The sequence below is a fragment of the Chiloscyllium punctatum genome, chromosome 2, assembly GCF_047496795.1.
Source record: "Chiloscyllium punctatum isolate Juve2018m chromosome 2, sChiPun1.3, whole genome shotgun sequence".
NCBI lineage: Eukaryota > Metazoa > Chordata > Chondrichthyes > Orectolobiformes > Hemiscylliidae > Chiloscyllium > Chiloscyllium punctatum.
Genome location: NC_092740.1, coordinates 157,281,826 through 157,305,428, shown reverse-complemented (window position 1 = coordinate 157,305,428; position 23,603 = coordinate 157,281,826). Strand labels below are relative to the sequence as shown.

The following is a 23,603-nucleotide window of genomic DNA, read 5'->3' as shown; positions in this document are numbered from 1 at the left end:
TCTTGCAATGTACTTAGATTAGGTTAGATTCCCTACAGTGTGGAAACAGGCCCTTCAGTCCAACCAGTCCACACCGATCCTCCGCAGAGTAACCCACCCAGACCCACTTTCCTCTGACTAATACACCTAACACTATGGGCAATTTAGCACGGCCAATTCACCTGACCTGCACATATTTGGACTGTGGGAGGAAACCGGAGCACCCTGAGGAAACCCACGCAGAGACGGGGAGAATGTGCAAACTCCACACAGACAGTTGCCCAAGGCTGGAATCAAACCTGGGACCCTAGTGCTGTGAGGCAGCAGTGCTAACCACTGAGCCACCATGCCACCCGTATTATTGCAGAAAGATTAAATCAAGGTTCCTGCTCTATAAGTTGTAGTTTGAAAATGCTTCCGTCTTTGTTCCATACCTTTAAATCACGGCAAGTACCTCATTCATGTCATTTCATCGGAAGGTTTATCATAGAATTCCTACAATGGGGAAACAGGCCATTCAGCCCAGCAAGTCCACACCCACTCTCTGAAGAGTAACCCACCCAGACCCATTTACCCTACCCTACACATCCCCAAACACTATAGGCAACTTAACATGGCCAATTCACCTAACCTAAACATCCCCAAACACTATAGGCAACTTAACATGGCCAATCCACCTAATCTGCACATCTTTGGATTGTGGGAGGAAACTGAAACAGACACAGGGAGAACGTGCAAACTCCACACAGGTGTCACCCAAGGCTGGAATCAAACCTGGGTCCCTGGCGCTGTGATGCTGCAGTGCTAACCACTGAGCCACTTTGCTGCCCGTATGGTTTACAATTGGGATGCAGTGGTTTCCTTTGGTATTTTTCACAGTTTTCAGTGATGTCTTCAATTAGCTTCATATACTCTTCATGAACTATAGATGTATCGCTCAGCAAGATTGTTAACTTTTAAAAAGTAGTGTAAACAAATTATTTATGTAATTAAAAGACAATTTGCTACTTTTCTGTATGGTATTTAACACCTGGTGCCATTAATATTTGTCTAATGCTCGAGAAAAAAGTTTTGATTTTGTTAATGAAATACAGTAACGTCCTGACTGGATAAGTTACAGATCTACCGGCTTTACAAATATATTTGCCTTAAGTGCTTTATGTCAAGTTTTATTTGTACATTTTTCATAGAAAGTTTGCTGAACATTGTTGTAAATTCACTAGAGACTTGTAAAATAGCTTACTGCAGCTATTCCACATGGAGAAACAATTCCTTCACAAGCCAAGTATGTTGTCATCATCAAACCTAAAGAAAGCAATACCTTTATATTCCTTAACCTTACACTGATTGTATTTATTCTTCCATGATATTGTAATATTCAATATTTATTTATACAAGATAACTCTAACCAATCTACCAAACATATTGTTGAGTACAAGTACGGGGGAAGGGAAATTACGATGCTGTAAGACAGGATTTGAGGAGCATACGTTGGGAGCATAGGCTGTCAGGGAAGGATGTGGTGGAAATGTGGAATTTTTTCAAGGAGCAGATACGACGTGTCCTTGATATGTATGTACCGATCAGGCAGGAAAGAAATGGTCGTGTGAGGGAGCCTTGGTTGACGAGGGAGGTTGAATGTCTAGTAAAGAGGAAGAAGGAAGCTTACATAAGGTTGAGGAAACAGGGTTCAGACAGAGCAGTGGAGGGATACAGGATAGCCAGAAGGGACCTGAAGAAAGGGATTAGGAGAGCTAAGAGAGGGCATGAAAAATCCTTGGCGGATAGGATCAAGGATAACCCCAAGGCATTCTATGCGTATGTGAGAAACCTGAGAATGACGAGAACGAGGGTAGGTCCGATCAAGGACAGTGGTGGGAGACTGTGTATTGAGTCGGAAGAGATAGGAGAGGTCTTGAACAAGTACTTCTCTTCAGTATTTACGAACGAGAGGGACCGTATTGTTGAAGAGGAGAGTGTGAAACGGACTGTTAAGCTAGAAGAGATACCTGTTAGGAAGGAAGATGTGTTGGACATTTTGAACAACTTGAGGATAGACAAGTCCCCCGGGCCTGACGGGATATATCCTAGGATTATGTGGGAAGCAAGAGAGGAAATTGCAGTACCGTTGGCAATGATCTTCTCGTCTTCACTGGCAACGGGGGTGGTACCAGGGGACTGGAGAGTAGCGAATGTTGTGCCCCTGTTCAAAAAAGGGAATAGGGATAACCCCGGGAATTACAGGCCAGTTAGTCTTACTTCTGTGGTAGGCAAAGTAATGGAAAGGGTACTGAGGGATAGGATTTACGAGTATCTGGAAAGACACTGCTTGATTAGGGACAGCCAGCACGGATTTGTGAAGGGTAGGTCTTGCCTTACAAGTCTGATTGAATTCTTTGAGGAGGTGACCAAGCATGTGGATGAGGATAGAGCAGTGGATGTAGTGTACATGGATTTTAGTAAGGCATTTGATAAGGTTCCCCATGGTAGGCTTATGCGGAAAGTCAGGAGGCATGGGATAGAGGGAAATTTGGCCAATTGGATAGAAAACTGGCTAACCGGTCGAAGTCAGAGAGTGGTGGTAGATGGTAAATATTCAGCATGGAGCCCAGTTACAAGTGGAGTTCCGCAGGGATCAGTTCTGGGTCCTCTGCTGTTTGTAATTTTTATTAATGACTTAGATGAGGGAGTCGAAGGGTGGGTCAGTAAATTTGCAGATGAATACGAAGATAGGTGGAGTTGTGGACAGTGAGGAGGGCTGTTGTCGGCTGCAGAGGGACTTAGATATGATGCAGAGCTGGGCTGAGGAGTGGCAGATGGAGTTCAACCCTGCCAAGTGTGAGGTTGTCCATTTTGGAAGAACAAATAAGAATGCGGAATACAGGGTTAATGGTAGGGTTCTTAGTCAGGTGGAGGAACAGAGGGATCTTGGGGTCTATGTACATAGATCTTTGAAGGTTGCCACTCAGGTGGATCGAGTTTGTAAGAAGGCCTATAGAGTATTATCGTTCATTAGCAGAGGGATTGAATTCAAGAGTCGTGAAGTGATGTTGCAGCTGTACAGGACTTTGGTTAGGCCACAGTTAGAGTACTGTGTGCAGTTCTGGTCGCCTCACTTTAGGAAAGATGTGGAAGCTTTGGAGAGGGTGCAGAGAAGATTTACCAGGATGTTGCCTGGAATGGAGAGTAGGTCGTACGAGGATAGGTTGAGAGTTCTCGGCCTTTTCTCGTTGGAACGGCGAAGGATGAGGGGTGACTTGATAGAGGTTTATAAGATGATCAGAGGAATAGATAGAGTAGACAGTCAGAAACATTTTCCCCGGGTACAACAGAGTGTTACAAGGGGACATAAATTTAAGGTGAAGGGTGGAAGGTATAGGGGAGATGTCAGGGGTGGGTTCTTTACCCAGAGAGTGGTGGGGGCATGGAATGCGCTGCCCGTGCGAGTGGTAGAGTCAGAATCATTGGCGACCTTTAAGCGGCATTTGGATAGGTACATGGATGGGTGCTTAATCTAGGATAGAAGTTGGGCACAACATCGTGGGCCGAAGGGCCTGTTCTGTGCTGTATTGTTCTATGTTCTGTGTTCTGTGTTCTGTACTATCTAATAGTTAAAAGTATCCACAATTAATGCATTCATCACGAGGCTAAAGCTCTTTTCACCAGTAAAATGTGCTTGGATCATCATGAACTTTATTGATTTCCTCACAATTCCCTGTGAAATGTGTCATTTTAGACTCTGTCTGTTTGGTTTAGGCAGTTTATTGTGCAACAATATATAGAATCACCCTTGGGGCACCCATTAACTCTTCTTTAGGCATTTTATAGATTAATTTACCCAATAGCTGTGTTCTTCGTCAAATTTTGCCCTCTCCTGTAATAGCCAGCTCCTTATTCTGCTTGTTATTAATCCTTCTTTGTATTGGTGCCTGCATTCAGCCTCTGAATGATTTCCAAATTCAGGAAATTATTGGATTTCCTACACTTTTGTGTCATAGTGAAGTCTCAACTGTTTCTTGCCGATTGGAGGAAATAACATATTCCTGAAGAAATTCTTAAGGCAATATATCTGATTCAACAGGGGCTCCTTTTCTGTGAAGAAACACCAGTTGGATCTGGACCCTGTCTTAGCCAGTCATCCAGAGCAGACCCAGGTATCTCTTATTTACTTCCCCCAGGATTTGGTGATGGTTCTAGTTTCAGAAAATCTTGAGCTTGCAATTGAGTAACTCCTGGATCTCTTGGTCATTCTCACAAACCAGCCTTGATGTTTCATCACGGGAGCTGTTTATGATAATGTCAGGAAGACCAGGCCTCTGTAGACATTTTGTGGAGCTTGTACATTGATCATTATCAGATTGACTGTGAAGCACTGTTTGTTTTTGCTCTATTAATTCATGGGATGGGGACGTCGCTGACTAGGCAGTAGTTTTTGTCCATCCCTAATTGCCCAGAGGGTACTTAAGAGTCAACCACATTGCTGTGGGTCTGGAGTCACATGTAAGTCAGACCAGGTGAAGATGGCAGTTTCCTTCCCTGAACGACATTACTGAACCATATTGGGTGTTGACATTGAATTTCCTGCAGCAGTAGTTGTTTTTAGACTGAACCGTTGGAGGTGGCAGCGCAGATTACGTAATGATCAGGTCATCTGCTCCTGTCATTGAGCAGGTAACATGGACATCCTTGCTGTCCCTTACTCAGACATGATGTTGCCAAGCACTGTGTGGACTGAGGCTGTTGCCATGAAGTTTGGTACTTCAATCTCTGATGAACTAGCATGTTTGCCTTGGCCAGACTATGGTCCATGCATTTCCTCATTGAGAACTCTATTGCTTTTTTGTCAGTCAGCTTACTGCTGAAAGATGTGTTGCTGGAAAAGCGCAGCAGGTCAGGCAGCATCCAAGGAGCAGGAGAATTGACGTTTCAGGAATCCTGAAGAAGGGCTCATGCCCAAAACGTCGATTCTCCTGCTCCTTGGATGCTGCCTGACCTGCTGCGCTTTTCCAGCAACACATTTTTCAGCTCTGATCTCCAGCATCTGCAGTCCTCACTTTCTCCTAGTCAGCTTACTGCCAACTCTAGTCTTGAAATCCCCAAGGGGAGTCCACACATCCCCTTTTAAACAGAACGAGGCTGGGTTGATCCGAATCTCTGTCATTGAGCTGCATTACGCAGGTGACACTGACCAAATGTGGGCAGTTGGAACTCGCTGAGTGCACACTATGGTCAGCATGGACCAGTTTGGGCTGAAGGGCTTGTTGTCATGCTATATACTCTATGACTCTATGACACTTTTGTGAACTCACACTTTAAAGGCTGAGCTAGAAACTGTTGCCAATGTATTTATGGAGGAGAATGGACCTTCGCCTAAACATTTGGAGGAGAAAAAATCCTCTACTCTCCTGCCGCTCCTGCACAAGACTGTTTCCCTCTTCCTGACCAGCACTGCCACCATCATAAAGCACAGATAACTGATGGAAAACATAGATTGTTTGTCTCTGTTAACCAGCATTTTAGCCTGTGACATTTAACTAACGTCCTCACTGACTTATGGGAATGTCTTGGCAAAGATTGCCCAAGTTGGAGACAAAGCATCCACAAAGGGGACACTATTTTGAGTGTCATCAGGTGGAAGCCAAAGCAAACAGTGGAAAGCTTGAGGGAAAGCCTGTGCATTCCCGACCTCCCTCCAGCTGGCCTCTTCAAGCACAATAAAACATAAAACATAGAACATTACAGCTCAGTACAGACCCTTCCACCCTCGATGTTGTGCCGATCTGTGAAACCAATCTGAAACCCATCTAACCTACACTATTCAATTATCATCCAAATGCCTATCCAATGACCATTTAAATGCATTAAAGTTGGTGAGTTACAACTGTTGCAGGCAGAACATTCCACGCCCCTATTACTCTCTGAGTAAAGAAACTACCTCTGACATCTGTCCTATATCTATGACCCCTCAATTTAAAGCTATGTCCCCTTGTGCCAGCCATCACCATCCAAGGAAAAAGGCTCTCATTCTCCACCCTATCTAACCCTCTGATTATCTTATATGTCTCAATTAAGTCACCTCTCAATCTCCTTCTCTCTAACGAAAACAGCCTCAAGTCCCTCAGCCTTTTCTCAAAAGACCTTCTTTCCACACCAGGCAACATCGTAGTAAATCTCCTCTGAACCCTTTCCAAACCTTCCACATCCTTTCTACAATACGGTGACCAGAACTGTACGCAATACTCTAGGAGTTTTGTACCTCTGCAGCATAACCTCATGGTTCTGAAACTCAATCCCTCTACCAATAAAAACAAACATACCGTATGCCTTCTTAACAACCCTATAAACCAGGGTGGCAAATTTCAGGGATGTATGTACATGGACACCGAGATCTCTCTGCTTATCACACTACCAAGAATCTTACCATTGGTCCAGTACTCTACATTCCTTTTACTCCTTCCAAATTGAACCACCACACACTTTTCCACATTAAACTCCATTTGCCACCTCTCAGCCCAGCTCTGCAGCTTAACTATGTCCCTCTGTAACCTACAACATCCTTCTACACAATCCACAACTCCACCAACCTTAGTGTCATCCACAAATTTACTAACCCATCCTTCTTTACCCTCATCCAGGTCATTTATTAAAATGACAAACAACAGTGAACCCAAAACAGATCCTTGTGGTACTAGTAACTGACCTCCAGGATGAACATTTCCCATCAACTACCACTCTCTGTCTTTTTTCAGCTAGCCAATTTCTGATCCAAACCTCTAAATCACCCTCAATCCCATGCCTCTGTATTTTGTGCAATAGCCTACCATGGGGAACCTTATTAAATGCCTTACTGAAATCCATATACACCACATCAACCACTTTACCCTCATCCACCTGTTTGGCCACCTTCTCAAAGAACTTAAAAAGATTATCCTTCACAAAACCATGTTGACTATCCCTAATCAACTTATTCCTTTCTAGATGGTTATAAACCCTGTCTCTTATAACCTTTCCTAACACTTTACCCACAACTCAAGTAAGGCATATTGGTCTATAATTACCAGGGTTGTCTCTACTTCCCTTCTTGAACAAGGGAACAACATTTGCTGTCCTCCAGTCTTCTGGCACCAATCCTGTAAACAGTGATGACATAAAGATCAAAGCCAAAGGCTCAGCAATCTCCTCCCTGGCTTCCCAGAGAATCCTAGGATAAATCCCATCAGGCCCAGAGGACTTATCTATTTTCACACTTTACAGAATTCCTCACAGCTCCGCCTTGTCAACCTCAATCCCATCTAGTCGACTGGCCTGCATCTCAGTATTCCCCTCAACAACATTGTCTTTTTCTAATGTGAATACTGATGAAAAATATTCATTTAGCGCTTCCCACCTCCTCTGACTATGCACAACTTCCAATACTAACCTGGATTGGCCCTAATCTTACTCTAGTCATTCTTTTATTCATGAAAGCCTTAGGGTTTTCTTTGGTCCTATTGGTCAATGATTGCTCAGGTATCCACTTCCTTCTTCCACTGTTCCTATGGTTCAGACTCAGAAAACATTGAAGGATAACCATATTGACACAATTTACACTTCCTTTCTGCCAAGTTCCACAATACTTAACAGACTTGAATTTTCTGACACTCACTTTTTATTCAGTTTCCAAAGGTTAGGCCGCCATTCTCTGCTACCATATTCTGCACAAGAAAATGAAGTGAAGGCAAGAACAGTTAGAACAAAGGGATGAACTTTGCTAATACAAGTGTGTCCTACAGCAGAATGGGAAGATTGAACAGAGACTGTCTGCTTCAGCAGTGGTGGGGAAGAGAGGGAGAGCAGATATTGTTTCCCATCCTTCCCTAACGTTATGGGGCTGGGTTTTATAGCTCACCTGATGTGAGTGTTTTAGACTGGGCTGTGGGGTGTGATGGTAAGTAAATAATATCAGACAGCTAGCTCATTGACTTCCTGCCCACTTCCAAACTCGGCTCCACAAAAAGTAGGCTGCTGAAATAACAAATCTAATTAACAGGTAACTGAGATTAGAAAAAAAACCAATTGGTCTGACTGTTACGCTGTCGATGCCACAATATGGTTGGCGTGGCTAGGCAGGAGTTGGTGACCTTTTCTTAACCTAACTGGTTTAAATGCAGGAAAGAAAGGGGTGTGTCATTTGCTGGCGGACAGCAGTGGGGTGGGGGTGTGTGTGTAAGTGGGATTGTGCTGGAGGGGCTAGATTGCCCAGTAGGCATCAGGATCCCTTCCCAAGAGTTTGTCCTCAGATTCGGCCCGTCAAATCCACACTGACCCTCCAAACAGCATCCCTCCCAGACCCATCCCATCCCAGTAACCCTGTGTTTCCCATGGCTAGTCCACTTAGCCTACATATCCCTGGACACTATGGACAATTTAGCATGGTCAACCCACCTAACCTGCATATCTTTGGTCTGTGAGAGGAAACCCATACAGACACGGGGAGAATGTGCAAACTCCACACAGACAGTCACCCGAGGCTGGGATCGAACACAGGTCCCTGGTGCTGACAGGCAGTACTGCTAACCACTGAACCACTGTGTCACCCATAAAAGAGACAAAGACAATGTAACAAACACATTTTATTTACAATAGCAAAGTACTGAAGTCGCTAGAAGTCTGAAATGAAGATACAAAATGCTGTAACCCTGTGGAGGGAGAAATTGGGTTAGCGGTTCAGGTCTGTGACTTTTCATCAGAGTTTCCTGGGTCTCCACAGTTGCTGCATGACCTGCTGAGCATCTGTCCCATTTCATTTAAATTGTTTAATTTTGTATTAATTCAAACAATAATTAACATCTGAAAGGATGAGACACCAAATGGTAAGAGTTAATTTTTAGTTCCAAAGATGTTGTTTAGTAGAAACATTAGATTTAAAAAATCACTTAGACTTGTTTGGACAAGCTATAACATAATTTGGTGTGCCTATTGGATTTAGTTAATAAGGACAACAACTTCATATCTTTCCAATTACTTGTATACCACAACATTCTGCAGGACACTGGTGTAGCACAGTTTTTGAGGAGCAGGGTAACTTTGTCCGAAACACCTTGATTTCTACATGTAACAGTGTCTGACCAGAGAAAAGACATGGCTATCGAACTTACTTTGAGAACTAGGGCATATAGTTTGAGAATTAGAACATAGAACATTCCAGCACAGTACAGGCCCTTTGGCCCTCGATGTTGTGCCAACCCGTGGAACCAATTTGAAGCCGATCTAACCTACACTATTCCATTTTCATCCATATGTTTATCTAATGACCATTTAAATGTCCTTAAAGTTGGCGAGTCTACTACTGTTCCAGGCAAAGCATTCCACACCCCTACCATTCTCTGAGTAAAGAAACTACCTCTGACATCTATCCTATATCTATCACCTCCCCCCCTCTCCCCCCCAATTTAAAGCTATGTCCCTTCGTGCTAGCCATCACCATCTGAAGAAAAGAAAAGAAATTAGGGCCAGACCTTTCAGGAGAGACATTAGGAAGCACTTCTGCACACAAAGGGTGGGAGAGACTTGGAACTTTTCCACAAATAGCAGTTAAGTAATTGCTTGTGAAGCAAAGGTATTAAGAGATATGGGCCAAAGGGAGGTATATGGAGTTAGGTCACAGATCAATCATGATCTCATTGATTGGCAGAACAGGCTCACAGGACTGAATGGCCTCCTCCTGTTCCTATGTATTCATTAATTATCACAGCTACTAATTGTCTCGTCATTCTCTCTGTCAGAAATTCCAGGCCACCACACAGTCAGCTGCAGCAAACACTCCCTTGAAAATTAAATTTCCTTCATCCACTAATTGTTTTCTGCTTCTCACTTGTAGCTATTTGTCGAAATACCTGTGGTGATGGATTCTGTTCACGCCCCAACATGTGCACTTGCTCCAATGGACAAATCTCACCTAGCTGCGGAACAAAATCTCGTAGGTTTCTAAACATGTTCTTGCACAATCTTAGAATTGTTGTTAACTTTGTATAGAACTATCAGAGGCAAGTAACAGTTTAGATTATGTATCTCAGCAACTCACAATATAATGTGCAGTACTTTATGTAACAGTTATTTTATAAATCAATGGATTAATGATTATATCTTTTGGTATAATTCACTGAGTTGCAAAAAACTATGGCAGCTTGGTCTGTTTTATAACAGAATCAACCTGATTTATTTTTGTTGTCGAATCCACATTAAAAGAAGCATAATCAATGTCAATAGATCATAATATGATTGTAGGCATCATTTTTACAGTGGTATGTGTGGGAGATTAATAATAAACAAATACCCTTTCTAGTTCAACAGTGCAATATCAGATGTATGAATGGAGGGAATTGTGCTGAAGATCATTGCCAGTGCCAGAAAGGATACACAGGAACTCACTGTGGACAACGTAAGTAGATTTTATTGATGGATATGTGATGGAAATCACAGTTCAACAAGATTAGAGTGCTCCACAGAAACCTAGTTCTAAGAACATTTTGACATTAAATTCCACAATCAAATTTAATCAGTTTTAAGCTGCAGACACATTCTTTGCTGTCATTATACACATAATTAAAAAAAATTGTTACTTTAATAAACTAAGTAGTAAGCATTCCTCTTGACACTATTTGTGTCAAGTGGAGAAGTTTGATTTTAAAAGATAACGAGTATTTTGAAGACCTCAGAAACCTTTGCGTTCTCCTTACATTCAGGGCTCCTGATACAAAACCTACGGCACAGGAAAATGTTTCTTCTTTGGGAATAGTTAAAGGTTAATCGGACTGATAATCTCCCCCACTCTATAACACCACAGGTTACATTTTGAATTGGTGCTCTTGACAAAGTTTTGTCAGTTAGAGGCACTTACAGGGAATTCAGGTGCAGAGCTTGGTGAATCAGTTTCTTGCTTAGTGCAGGTTCCCATCCACAGGTTTCAGTCAATGGTAAGTGATAGATATGAGAGTCTGGTATGATGACCTTCAAACACAAATTCTTTGGTCTACACTTCTGTCTGTTGAATATCAGCATTTAGAGATCCCACTCAATCTCTACTCTTGAGTATACAAGAAGTCTGTATCTTGTCTTGAACTTTATTCCATCTGTGTTGTTCAGTTCCTTTCACTAAATTAGTTCCCCAAGGTATTTTAATTTCATAAAAAACAACAAACTAATGATCTCTTCATACTAATGTCACTAATAAGGGTCTTGGGATTTTTCATATTGTTACGTGCATTTTCAAAAAGAGATGAAGCAATACATTTTAAATTTACAATCTTTAAACTAGAATCATCACAGATGTTCACTTTCCTTTGAGGGTCCTCTAGTTCTTTCCTCAAGGTGGCAATTTGTATTGAGTTACTTTCATGACCGACAGTTAATAAAATTAAGCTGAACAATATTTTAGGTACAGTTACAATTCCTGACTTTCTTCATCATCTTATTTCTGATACCATAACAGCTCCTTGAAATGACATTAGAGTCACTGGTTCTGATCTCATCTTTTGTGAATTGGTGGAGATGACCATCTGGATTATGTAGAAGCCTTGGTTACTGGTGGAACCTCTCGATGTTTCACCTTCTGATGAGTTGATTCCCTGCTGCCCCAGAATCTGTCTGAAAGTCCCTGACCACGAGTTCAGGCTGAGACTTGGGTCAGATGCACCAGTACTTACTGGATACTTACCCAGTCAATGTTAGACAGATTAGATTCCCCACAGTATGGAAACAGGCCCTCCGGCCCAACAAGTCCAGACCGACCCAGTGAAGAGTAACCCACCCAGACCCATTCCCCTACCCTATATTTACCCCTGACTTGGCAACTTAGCATGGCCAATTCACCTGGCCTGCACATCTTTGGACTATGGGAGAAAACCGGAGCACCCAGAGAAAACCTGCGCAGACACGGGGAAATTATACAAATTCCAGACAGACTATCGCCCGAATGGGGAGCCGAACGCGGGTCCCTGGTGCTGTGAGGCAGCAATGCTAACCAATGAGCCACGGTGCTGGCCCAGGTTAATCTGTTGGCTCTATAACTCAACAGAGCAACACAAGCAACTCCTCACCTATAAACCCCATCCACATGACTATCCTGATCAGACCCATCTCCCCCACCCCCAACACCCCGATTACCCATCCACTCCCCTGATCAGACCCATCTCCCCCACCCCCAACACCCCGATTACCCATCCACTCCCCTGATCAGACCCATCTCCCCCACCCCCAACACCCCGATTACCCATCCACTCCCCTGATCAGACCCATCTCCCCCACCCCCAACACCCCGATTACCCATCCACTCCCCTGATCAGACCCATCTCCCCCACCCCCAACACCCCGATTACCCATCCACTCCCCTGATCAGACCCATCTCCCCCACCCCCAACACCCCGATTACCCATCCACTCCCCTGATCAGACCCATCTCCCCCACCCCCAACACCCCGATTACCCATCCACTCCCCTGATCAGACCCATCTCCCCCACCCCCAACACCCCGATTACCCATCCACTCCCCTGATCAGACCCATCTCCCCCACCCCCAACACCCCGATTACCCATCCACTCCCCTGATCAGACCCATCTCCCCCACCCCCAACACCCCGATTACCCATCCACTCCCCTGATCAGACCCATCTCCCCCACCCCCAACACCCCGATTACCCATCCACTCCCCTGATCAGACCCATCTCCCCCACCCCCAACACCCCGATTACCCATCCACTCCCCTGATCAGACCCATCTCCCCCACCCCCAACACCCCGATTACCCATCCACTCCCCTGATCAGACCCATCTCCCCCACCCCCAACACCCCGATTACCCATCCACTCCCCTGATCAGACCCATCTCCCCCACCCCCAACACCCCGATTACCCATCCACTCCCCTGATCAGACCCATCTCCCCCACCCCCAACACCCCGATTACCCATCCACTCCCCTGATCAGACCCATCTCCCCCACCCCCAACACCCCGATTACCCATCCACTCCCCTGATCAGACCCATCTCCCCCACCCCCAACACCCCGATTACCCATCCACTCCCCTGATCAGACCCATCTCCCCCACCCCCAACACCCCGATTACCCATCCACTCCCCTGATCAGACCCATCTCCCCCACCCCCAACACCCCGATTACCCATCCACTCCCCTGATCAGACCCATCTCCCCCACCCCCAACACCCCGATTACCCATCCACTCCCCTGATCAGACCCATCTCCCCCACCCCCAACACCCCGATTACCCATCCACTCCCCTGATCAGACCCATCTCCCCCACCCCCAACACCCCGATTACCCATCCACTCCCCTGATCAGACCCATCTCCCCCACCCCCAACACCCCGATTACCCATCCACTCCCCTGATCAGACCCATCTCCCCCACCCCCAACACCCCGATTACCCATCCACTCCCCTGATCAGACCCATCTCCCCCACCCCCAACACCCCGATTACCCATCCACTCCCCTGATCAGACCCATCTCCCCCACCCCCAACACCCCGATTACCCATCCACTCCCCTGATCAGACCCATCTCCCCCACCCCCAACACCCCGATTACCCATCCACTCCCCTGATCAGACCCATCTCCCCACCCCCAACACCCCGATTACCCATCCACTCCCCTGATCAGACCCATCTCCCCCACCCCCAACACCCCGATTACCCATCCACTCCCCTGATCAGACCCATCTCCCCCACCCCCAACACCCCGATTACCCATCCACTCCCCTGATCAGACCCATCTCCCCCACCCCCAACACCCCGATTACCCATCCACTCCCCTGATCAGACCCATCTCCCCCACCCCCAACACCCCGATTACCCATCCACTCCCCTGATCAGACCCATCTCCCCCACCCCCAACACCCCGATTACCCATCCACTCCCCTGATCAGACCCATCTCCCCCACCCCCAACACCCCGATTACCCATCCACTCCCCTGATCAGACCCATCTCCCCCACCCCCAACACCCCGATTACCCATCCACTCCCCTGATCAGACCCATCTCCCCCACCCCCAACACCCCGATTACCCATCCACTCCCCTGATCAGACCCATCTCCCCCACCCCCAACACCCCGATTACCCATCCACTCCCCTGATCAGACCCATCTCCCCCACCCCCAACACCCCGATTACCCATCCACTCCCCTGATCAGACCCATCTCCCCCACCCCCAACACCCCGATTACCCATCCACTCCCCTGATCAGACCTGGCTCTTTTCCCTGACCATTAGGGTTGTATGCTGACCGAACCCACTACTCTGTCCATTGACAATGCACAAACCCAATTCCCCCGAAACTATTTGATGATTCACTAGCCAGACCCAAACACAGCCACCTAACTTCCTGTTGACACTCAGCTACCTCCCTGTTCACACCCAACGTTCCCTGGCCCCTGAGAAATCTATCCCCTGAGCACGTGAACCACTACCTGATTTTCCAAATTACTGCCCTATCAGGCCAAATTACCCTTTGGCCACCTGACTGTCCCTGACCATCCAAACTGCCCTATAACCAGATCAAAGTATCTCCTGACCAGTTCTCATTGTTCCTCAGCCAAACTCAATTACCTTGCTGACCAACCCCAGATCCAAACTAACTCTGCCCAAACTCAACTGCTCCTTGACCAGACCTCATTAATCTCCTGAAAAGGTTTGTTCAAAAGTATCTACCCTGGAATGTGTGCATGACTCTTTCTTCTTGAGCTAGGACTGGAAAACACGGATGAAAATGGGTAATACTGTCTGTTTGGGGAATTAATTTGCAGACAAAGGCAATGATGCCTTTAGCACCAATGCCAACTGGAAGATCTAGACCAATACTTTTAACAGAAGCATTTATTAATTAAAAGTTTTGTATTCATTTGTTACTCCGTCAACAAATTGCATTGGAGGTTTTCCTGAATTTGTCAGAAAAAAATTGTTTATCCCAATTTTTCTGTCATTCACTTTCCTACCCATGGCCATAAGGTGCAATGCCCATAATGTTTTATCCAGTAAGGACAGTACTGAAAGGACAGTATAGTCAGGACAGTACAGTAGGTGGCATGGTGGCACAGTGGTTAGCACTGCTGCCTCACAGCGCCAGAGACCCGGGTTCAATCCCCGCCTCAGGTGACTGTCTGTGTGGAGTTTGCACATTCTCCCTGTGTCTGCGTGGGTTTCCTCTGGGTGCTCCGGTTTCCTCCCACTGTCCAAAGATGTGCAGGTTAGGTGAATTGGCCATGCTAAATTGCCCATAGTCTTAGGTGCAGGGGTATTTGTAGGAGAATGGGTATGGGTGGGGGCGGGTCGGTGTGGATGTTTTTTTAGATTAGATTACTTACAGTGTGGAAACAGGCCCTTCGGCCCAACAAGTCCACACCGCCCCGCCGAAGGGTAACCCACCCATACCCCTACATCTACATTTACCCCTTACCTAACACTATGGGCAATTTAGCATGGCCAATTCACCTGGCCTGCACATCTTTGGACTGTGGGAGGAAACCGGAGCACCTGGAGGAAACCCACGCAGACACAGGGAGAACGTGCAAACTCTACACAGTCAGTCGCCTGAGGCGGGAATTGAACGCGGGTCTCAGGCGCTGTGAGGCAGCAGTGCTAACCACTGTGCCACCGTGCCGCCCACCGTGTTGGGCCGAAGGCCTGTTTCCACACTGTAAGTAATCTAGTGAGGACAGTATGGTCAGGACAGTACCATAACGACAGTATGTTTAGGACAGGGCAGTACTGTAAGGACAGTGCATTCAGGAGAGTACCATAAGGACAGTACGGTTAGGAAAGGACAGTACCATAAGGACAGTATGGTTAGGACAGTAGAGTTAAGACAATATGGTTAGGACAGTACAGTCACAGCAGTACCATAAGGACAGTATGGTCAGGACAGTGCAGTAAAGACAAGACTGTGATTGTCTCTGCAGATTTTGTCTTACCTACCACCAATATCTTTCCGTGCTTGCTTGCTAGAAAGTGTGTTTATAATGGGACATGGATGGCTGAGTCAGACATTCACTGTTAAAAAAATTGTAGATATATGTGAAGAATGTACTGGCATATTACTGATAGAAGTTCCTGTTAGACAGTTTCATCTTACATTTTCTTAGAACTGAAAACTGGAAAATATTATGTCCTCTTTGCAACACTTGGGCTGTGGTTTAATACTGGCTCAGGTTGATTAAACTGTACGAACCTTGACAAATATTCCTTATTAGGTAGCAATGTTACGTTTTTGGTGAGTCTGTTAAGGTAGAGGTTCATTACCCTTTTATATCACGCAATGCACAGTATGGTTCTTCAATAAAATAGTATTCCAAAGAAATTGACTTCAGTGTGATAATTTCTGTGAGGAGTTTTCAATCAAATTAATTGCAGGTGGACATCTGTAGAAACCATTGAGGCATTTTCCTGAATATTCCCTGGTGGTGACTAAGAATTTCATTGAGTGATCTGTGTTCTCAGCTCGTGTTCAGCAAAACATTTGGAAAATGCTGTTATTTGTAAAACATTTGTAAAACACTGTTATTTCTGTTTGTGTCACAGCTGTCTGTGAAACTGGCTGCCAGAATGGTGGTCGGTGTATTGGTCCGAACCGATGTGCCTGTGTGTATGGATTTACTGGTCCGCAGTGTGAGAGAGGTAAGGACGAATAACCTTTGACTACTGCAGACAGAGATTCAGTCAATTCAATGAGCAATATTTGAAAGTGATAAAGATTCTTTGAAATGAACATAGATAAGGAAATGTGAGAACAGATACTTCCATTTGAAATCTAATCGAATGTGCTGTTAAGGATTAGAATACAAACGCTTGACTGTATTCAAATCACTGAAAGAAATGTCAAGCAAAACTTGCAAGCATTGTTTGTTTTTCTGCAAAATAACTTTAGAATACAGATTGGAATGTCATCAATCTACGACAAACCCCTCTGGTAGAAATCTTATTAATATTTGACTAAGTGAGTGCACCATTTAAAATTTTTGCATAATTAATACTGAAGCTTGAACTCTATGATGTGTTAACTCTGACTTGTTTTGTACTGCAATCTGCTCTTAGCAAATGTCTTTTTGAAAGACTGATGTTGTATTAATTGATAATTTTTAAAATATTGTTAATGTATGTGAAGGTTCAATCCTAAGTAAGTATCATTGTTAATCAAAAACACTGAGAGAATACATGCAGATGATTATTTTGCACTCCAAAGGGGAAATGTCGCCATCATAAAAACTTTTCTGAAATCTCTTCATGGGTATGCTGAGCAACATTTCACGATACTTTTCAAATTGATGTTCAGAGAAATTTGGGTATCATTATGCAAGTAGAGAAGAAGTTAGCAATGCAAGGAAATCAAATGATTATGAGAGAAGATAGCATGTTGACCTTTATTGCAAGGGAATTAGAGCATAGGAATAAAATAAATATTTTGCTTTAAATTTGGTGGGACCATATCTAGAATATTGTGAGCAATTTTAATCTCCTTATTTAAGGAAGAAAATACTTGCATTGAAGATTCATTAAATTTGTTTTGGGATAAGAGGTTTGTGTTATGTTCAGACAATGAGTAAGCTGAGTCTATATTCTTTGGAGTTGGTAAAATGAGAGGTGATCTCATTGAAACATTCAAGGCTACAAAACAGCTTGACACTGAGAGATTGTTTTTGTCTGGGTGAGGAATCTAGAATAAAGGGCACTATTTCAGGAAAACAGGGGTCAATCATTTAAGACTTCAATGATGAGATGTTTCTTCATTTCAAAGGTTTGTCAATCTTTGGAGTTCTAACCCTGAGAGATTTGTGGAAGCGCCCATCATTGAATACGTTTAGATTGGCATACGCAGATTTCTCATCTCTCAGAGAAGTGAAGGGTATGGAGAATGAGTGGGAAGGTGGGGGAGGTGAAATCAGCAGCTAGTCTGCAAACAGAGAGATCCCATTAGCATCAGGTATATGAAAATCCAGCCAACCTGCTGGTGATGATTGAAGGAAGGTTCTTGACAGGGCACAAAGAAATCACATCCAAGTCTTTATTTTATTGTTTCATGAGATATTTTACAATTGTCTTTTTGGGCTTCAGATTAAAAGATCATTCACAAACAATGCCCCTGATAACACTGTCAGCCGAGGTTCTGTTCCCAAGTTGGAATGGGACTTGAACAGACAACTTTCTAATGCAGCTTGGCTAGTTGGGTGAAATTGATTTAAAGTTAGGAATAATTGTTCATTTAGATTGCTCCCATGGTTTCTAAAAGAAGTCGAGAGTTCAAAATAATGTCCAAGATTATATCTGACGTAAAAGTATATTGAAGATGTAGCCTATATAACAGATTTCACAGCTGAAGAAAGGATTTTATTACAAGATAAATGAAAGAACTGGTTGGGGTTGATTTGACTTATAAAGGAAAACAGGTAAGTCCTTTGCTCTAGTTTCTTTCATGTTTGCATGTGGTGTTTGTTCCATAACCAGATTCAGCATTAACTGTCAGGTTTCCACAATGGTGGCATACATCAGAATAATAATTAAAAAAAACAGAAAAAATGATGTTCTAGTGAAAAAAATGAAATGCTAGTTTGTCAATGAAACTTACAAACCAGAAAAACAAAAGATTGCAACAGTCACTTCATGAAAGACATTCTTTGGCGCTATTCCCAATGCTTTTCCTGGCATTGACAAGGCAGCAGATGGCAACTTTATTGTAGCTGTACAGAACGGATGCAGACTACAGCAAGCAAAATGATAACAGCAGAGTGTATGTTACTCAACAAAACCACATCAAAGTACATAACCTTCAATGGGGCGAGTGTTGCTTGACCCATTCGCTCATCCTACTACACTGTGATGCAGATGTGGCTCCAGCTGTTGTACTACTTACCAGACGTAAACTAGTGGGAAACACCAAACCAAGCTCAATATCTAAGTCTGCATATACACTAAAATGTTCAAGTCAAGAAGATCAGGTTTGAATTATTGGCAATATTGTTTAGCTATTGTGCATTTTCAGGGCAGCAGTCAAATACCCTGTGCATTGTTCACATTCTGGGAACATTCAATTGTTCATGAGAGGCTGTTTGAATACACAGCTGCAGGACTGAGCCATATTTGATTTTTAGGCACAGAATAATTGTCCTGGCACATCTGTTCAAAATGAGCCTGTGTTATGAAGAATATAATTTCTAAAAGAAAGTTGAAAGAATTCCTGAGTCTCCAATTTCAGCCTGTAGTCTGAATTACAAAAGCTCTTTCCAAAACACATTTTTTGCGTTTGTGGAATGACGACGTAAACAATGCTTGAATAATTATAGTCAAGTTACATCTTCTGTCTGCTCGTTTGGAAATATCAAAACATTTCTGAGATTGGTGCAAACTCAACATTTGTTGAGACCCTCAATTTTAGTTTCAAGAAACTCATTGTAGTTAATGAAAGTTTAGTGATTTTCAATCTATTCAGAATGAGAACAAGTAGAGGATTTTGTGCAGTGATAAATTAGCTGTTAATTTGGGTGAAATTGGTTTATGTGACCATCTTCATCAGGGTGTGTTAGCTTTTGTGTTTATTTGTGTATATTGTGGGCAGTGTGGAGCACTGAAGTATATGCACATATTGTTCTTGAAAGTAGGAATTGGGGAAAAATTCATTTTTTTAAATTGAAATGGTCAGCTCACTCATGGCATACACCAGAAGCTGGAAGCCCAAAGCTTCATTGAAATTGGACATTATCGTTAACTGAGTGATAATTTCAGTGAACGAGCAGTGAGGCAGCTTTCCAGGTTTCTCTACATCTTGCGTATCAAACTCAGTTTAAAAGTTGTGTCTGATCCAACAACTTGACATATGTTGTGAGCAACATTCAGTTGAAGTTATTGGGCCCACTGGGATGACTGAAAAACAACCTGAGAAAGGACAGTGTATTTTCTCTTCTGTTGAATGTAGAAGATCAGGAATCATTCCCTCAAACTCCAGAGCACTCCCGTGGCCCACACCAGCTGCTGTAGGCCTTTCTCCTGCTACTTTGGACATGAAGCTTCTGATGTGTCCAGAGAATTCTTCATCTCCGTTTCCTTGGTTCCCATTTGTTCACCAGTGGAAACCATCTTTCACTAAGATCAAAGGTTTGATTCCTTTACTGGCTGCTACTCTTACAAGCATGCAGCTGCTGCTTCTCATGATGTAGGACATGGGCCTTACAGCATCCCTTTCCATTCCAATCTGAGCCCATAATAACTTACCTACACTTGCCCTTAGGGAAACGATGAGCTTGTGGTATCACCACTCGACTATTAATCCAGAAACTCAGCAAATATCCTGGGGACCCAGATTTAAATCCCACCCCAGCCGCTGAATTCAATAAAGAACCTGGAATTAAGAGTCTAATGATAACCGTGAAAACATCATAGATTGTCAGAAAAACACATCTGCTTCACTTGTGTCCTTTAGGGAAGAAAATCTGCCATCCTTATCTGGTCTGCTCTACATGTAATTCCAGACGAGGTTAGGATGTGTGTTTGACTCTAAATTGACCTCTGGGCAATTAGGAATGAGGAATAAATGCTGGCCTAGCTAAAGAGGCCCACATCCCATGAGTAAATAAAATAAAAGAACTATATCTAACTTCTCCTTGAAATCATTTAATGTTTTCCAGCAAGTTGGCGGTGGAGTAGGGCTTCTGAGCTCAGGGCTTGTCTGCTCCATCTGCTTTTCTTTTGTTTTCTTTTTCTCTCCCTTTTCTAATTTTTTTCTCTTTCTATTTTATTTTACTTACCCCTTGCCGAAGAGCTCAGTGGAAGTAAGTAGGCCCAGTGTGGACTTGAGGTGGCAGCACTGGAGAGAGTGTTTCCCACTGGTATCTGTGTCCAGCACAGAATCGTGGAGGGAGGTGGCAGTGGAGGTGAGTTTGGGCCCAGTACGAGACCCAGCCACATCTGCAGGTGAGCCTGAAGCAGACTCATGACAGACGAGTCGAGTTAGGGCCGGTGCAGTATCCAGCAGCATCAGTGGTCTCTGGTGAAGGCCAGTGAGGACCCATAGTGGTGAGGGTATCGATGGAGGTGAGATGTTGTACCGGCAATGGTGACGGCGAAGGGGTCTCCTGGCCTGGCTATCAGGCCCATGGCCTGTGGTGGATCACTCAATGAGAAGGACTGCATAGTTAGACAGTTTTCTTTACTTTTTTATTCTTCTGTATATTCTAGTTTTGGTTTATTTTTCTGTGTTTTGAGATGGTGGCGAAGAGTGGTAACATTATACAACCTTTATCCCTTTGTTTTGTGGCAAAATACATATAACAATCAATAAATCAAATCAACTTCAATGTTTTGGCCTCAACTGATTTCAGTGGCAGGGAATTTCACAGACCGTACTCTTGGATTGTGAGCCTTGGATCTGGATTGCCAGTCATCAGGAACATCCTTTACCCTGTCTAGCCCTGTTAGAATTTCAGACAGTTCCATGAAATCCTCCTCATTCTTCTAATCTCCAATTAATATAGTCCTAACCGATCTAGTCAACATTCAGACATTAGTCCTACCCTGCCAGGAATTAGTCTGGTGGATCGTTGTTGCACTCCCTCCATAGGCAGAACATCCTATCTCAGATAAGGAGATAAAACAGTACACAAGGTCCAGGTGTGTCTTCACCGAGGCCCTGTACAATTACAGCAAGACCTGCCTGCTCCTGTACTCAGGCGCTTCTGTAATCCTCTCAAGGTGAAGTCTAGTATGCCATTTGCTTGCTGCGCCAGCATGCTTACTTTCAGCACCTGATGTACAAGGACACCCAGGTCTTATTGCACTGCCCCACCCCCTTTTCCCAATCTGTTGCAAATCAAGTAATAAAGTGCTGAATATTGCAAGAATGTTCTTAAAAACTGAATACAGCAGCTCAGTATATACAATGATCTGATCTAGCCCAGTACAATGAAAAGATTTGAAATTCTGGACTCTGTGCCTTATCTCCTGCTGATATTGATCTACCGATCGGATAATAATGTTGAAATACACCTTCGGTTGTGTAATCTCTGAGGGGAGTGATTTTACATTGTGCTGAGTGTGCCACCTTATAATTAATTCCCCAGTAAATTTTGGAGTAAATTCACAATAAGAAGATTGGGGCACAGAGGATGTTATTCAGAGCATCAATCAAGGATTGTGTTGTTACTTTATGTCCTGAGGTTAAAGCTGGGGGCTTCGCAGGAATTACACTTCAATGCATTTCAGTTTGGGAATCTCTCATCTAAAGAAATGTTTAAATTGTTACATGTTTTGCAGATCGTAGCCTCGATGCATGGAGGTCATTTCTTTCAAATTAGCTATAAATTAGGGATTTGAAAGGATCCCTTTGCAACTCGGGCTAAACAGGGCCTCTTGAAATCTTCTGAAGTGAACGGAGTACAGCCTTATTGTAATCTTTGTTTCACAAACAGGCATTTCTCTCTTCACTGACCATAATCCAACCATTATCAAATTCATTGCTTTGTTAGAAACGAAGAATAAACCAGATGATTAATTCATGATTTAACATTGGCTGTTTCTGTTCTAAGTATGGATAATTGAAGTACCTTTATTTTTGTAATTATTCTTTGTGATTTCACTATTGTGTTTCTATTGTTGACAAGGTGTTAATTTGTTATTGTTGATTTTAATTGCTAAATGTGGAATTGAATGAGTACCCCACAGGCCAATTTATTCACTTTGCAAAATGTATACTTTAACATGTGACTTATATTTCACAAGTCATAATATAATATCTACAAAACAGTATAGTTAAGGTTTTAATTTTTTTAAAAGCAGTATAGGAGGAGATATGAAAGCACTTTAATTTACTACCATTTTGGTAAATTAAGAGTCTCATAGTTTGTGCGGATGTTATCTGTAATTGATGGAATGTTATCATTTGAATAATTCAATGTAGTAAGGAGAAGGGAAACTACAGCAGTAAGGTATGACGGTTGCTCAGAAAAGACACAAGTGTATCCTTCCTGAGAGAACATTCATCATTCAGTAGGAAATTCAGAAGAAAATCCATCTTTGCCTGGACTGGGGAGAATTCCGAACCGTTTGACAGAGAGTGATTCAAGTGAATGATTATCGATGCATTAAAGGGAGAGCTGGGCTGGAAAGGAAGGGGGAAGGAATACACAGTTATGATGATTCTAGAAGATGAATGATGCAGGCAAGATCAACTGGAGCATAAACACTAGTGTGGAAATGACCAATTTCGATAAAAACCAAAAAGAACTGTGGATGCTGGAAATCAGAAACTGCCCTGTTTTTCTAATCAGTCTATGCAGGGATGTTATTCCACAGCTTGAGAACAGGTGGGACTTGAACCCAGATCTGGTCCAGATGTAGAGACACTACCTCAAGAGCCCAACTGAAGTGTTTCTCTTAATTGTTGACGTTAATTAAGTGCTCATGTTTCACATGACTTGATCAATGTCCTTTTCCAAGCCATCGATTCTCGCACTAATCTCTTGTTTCCTTTCCGCGCCCACGTGTCCCTCAGGTGATGGGCCTACTGCATCTCTCCATATAGCTTGCAGAATTACCACTTGTGTCCCTTTACACAGAACATTGCTGGAAAATTCCAATTCATCTCTGAATGCCCAGAGTGA

The 23,603-nt window shown here is 43.6% G+C and overlaps 1 protein-coding gene across 1 annotated transcript in view; it reads left to right on the top strand.

Annotated features, from left to right (window-relative positions):
- Window positions 1–23,603, top strand: part of LOC140492176 (fibrillin-2-like) — a 320,148-nt gene that overhangs the window by 5,937 nt on the left and 290,608 nt on the right. Inside the window, exons 3-5 of the mRNA XM_072591036.1 lie at window positions 9,839–9,937; window positions 10,304–10,399; window positions 16,540–16,635. Of these exons, the coding sequence (XP_072447137.1) occupies window positions 9,839–9,937; window positions 10,304–10,399; window positions 16,540–16,635 (291 nt within the window). The remainder of the gene's footprint in view (window positions 1–9,838; window positions 9,938–10,303; window positions 10,400–16,539; window positions 16,636–23,603) is intronic.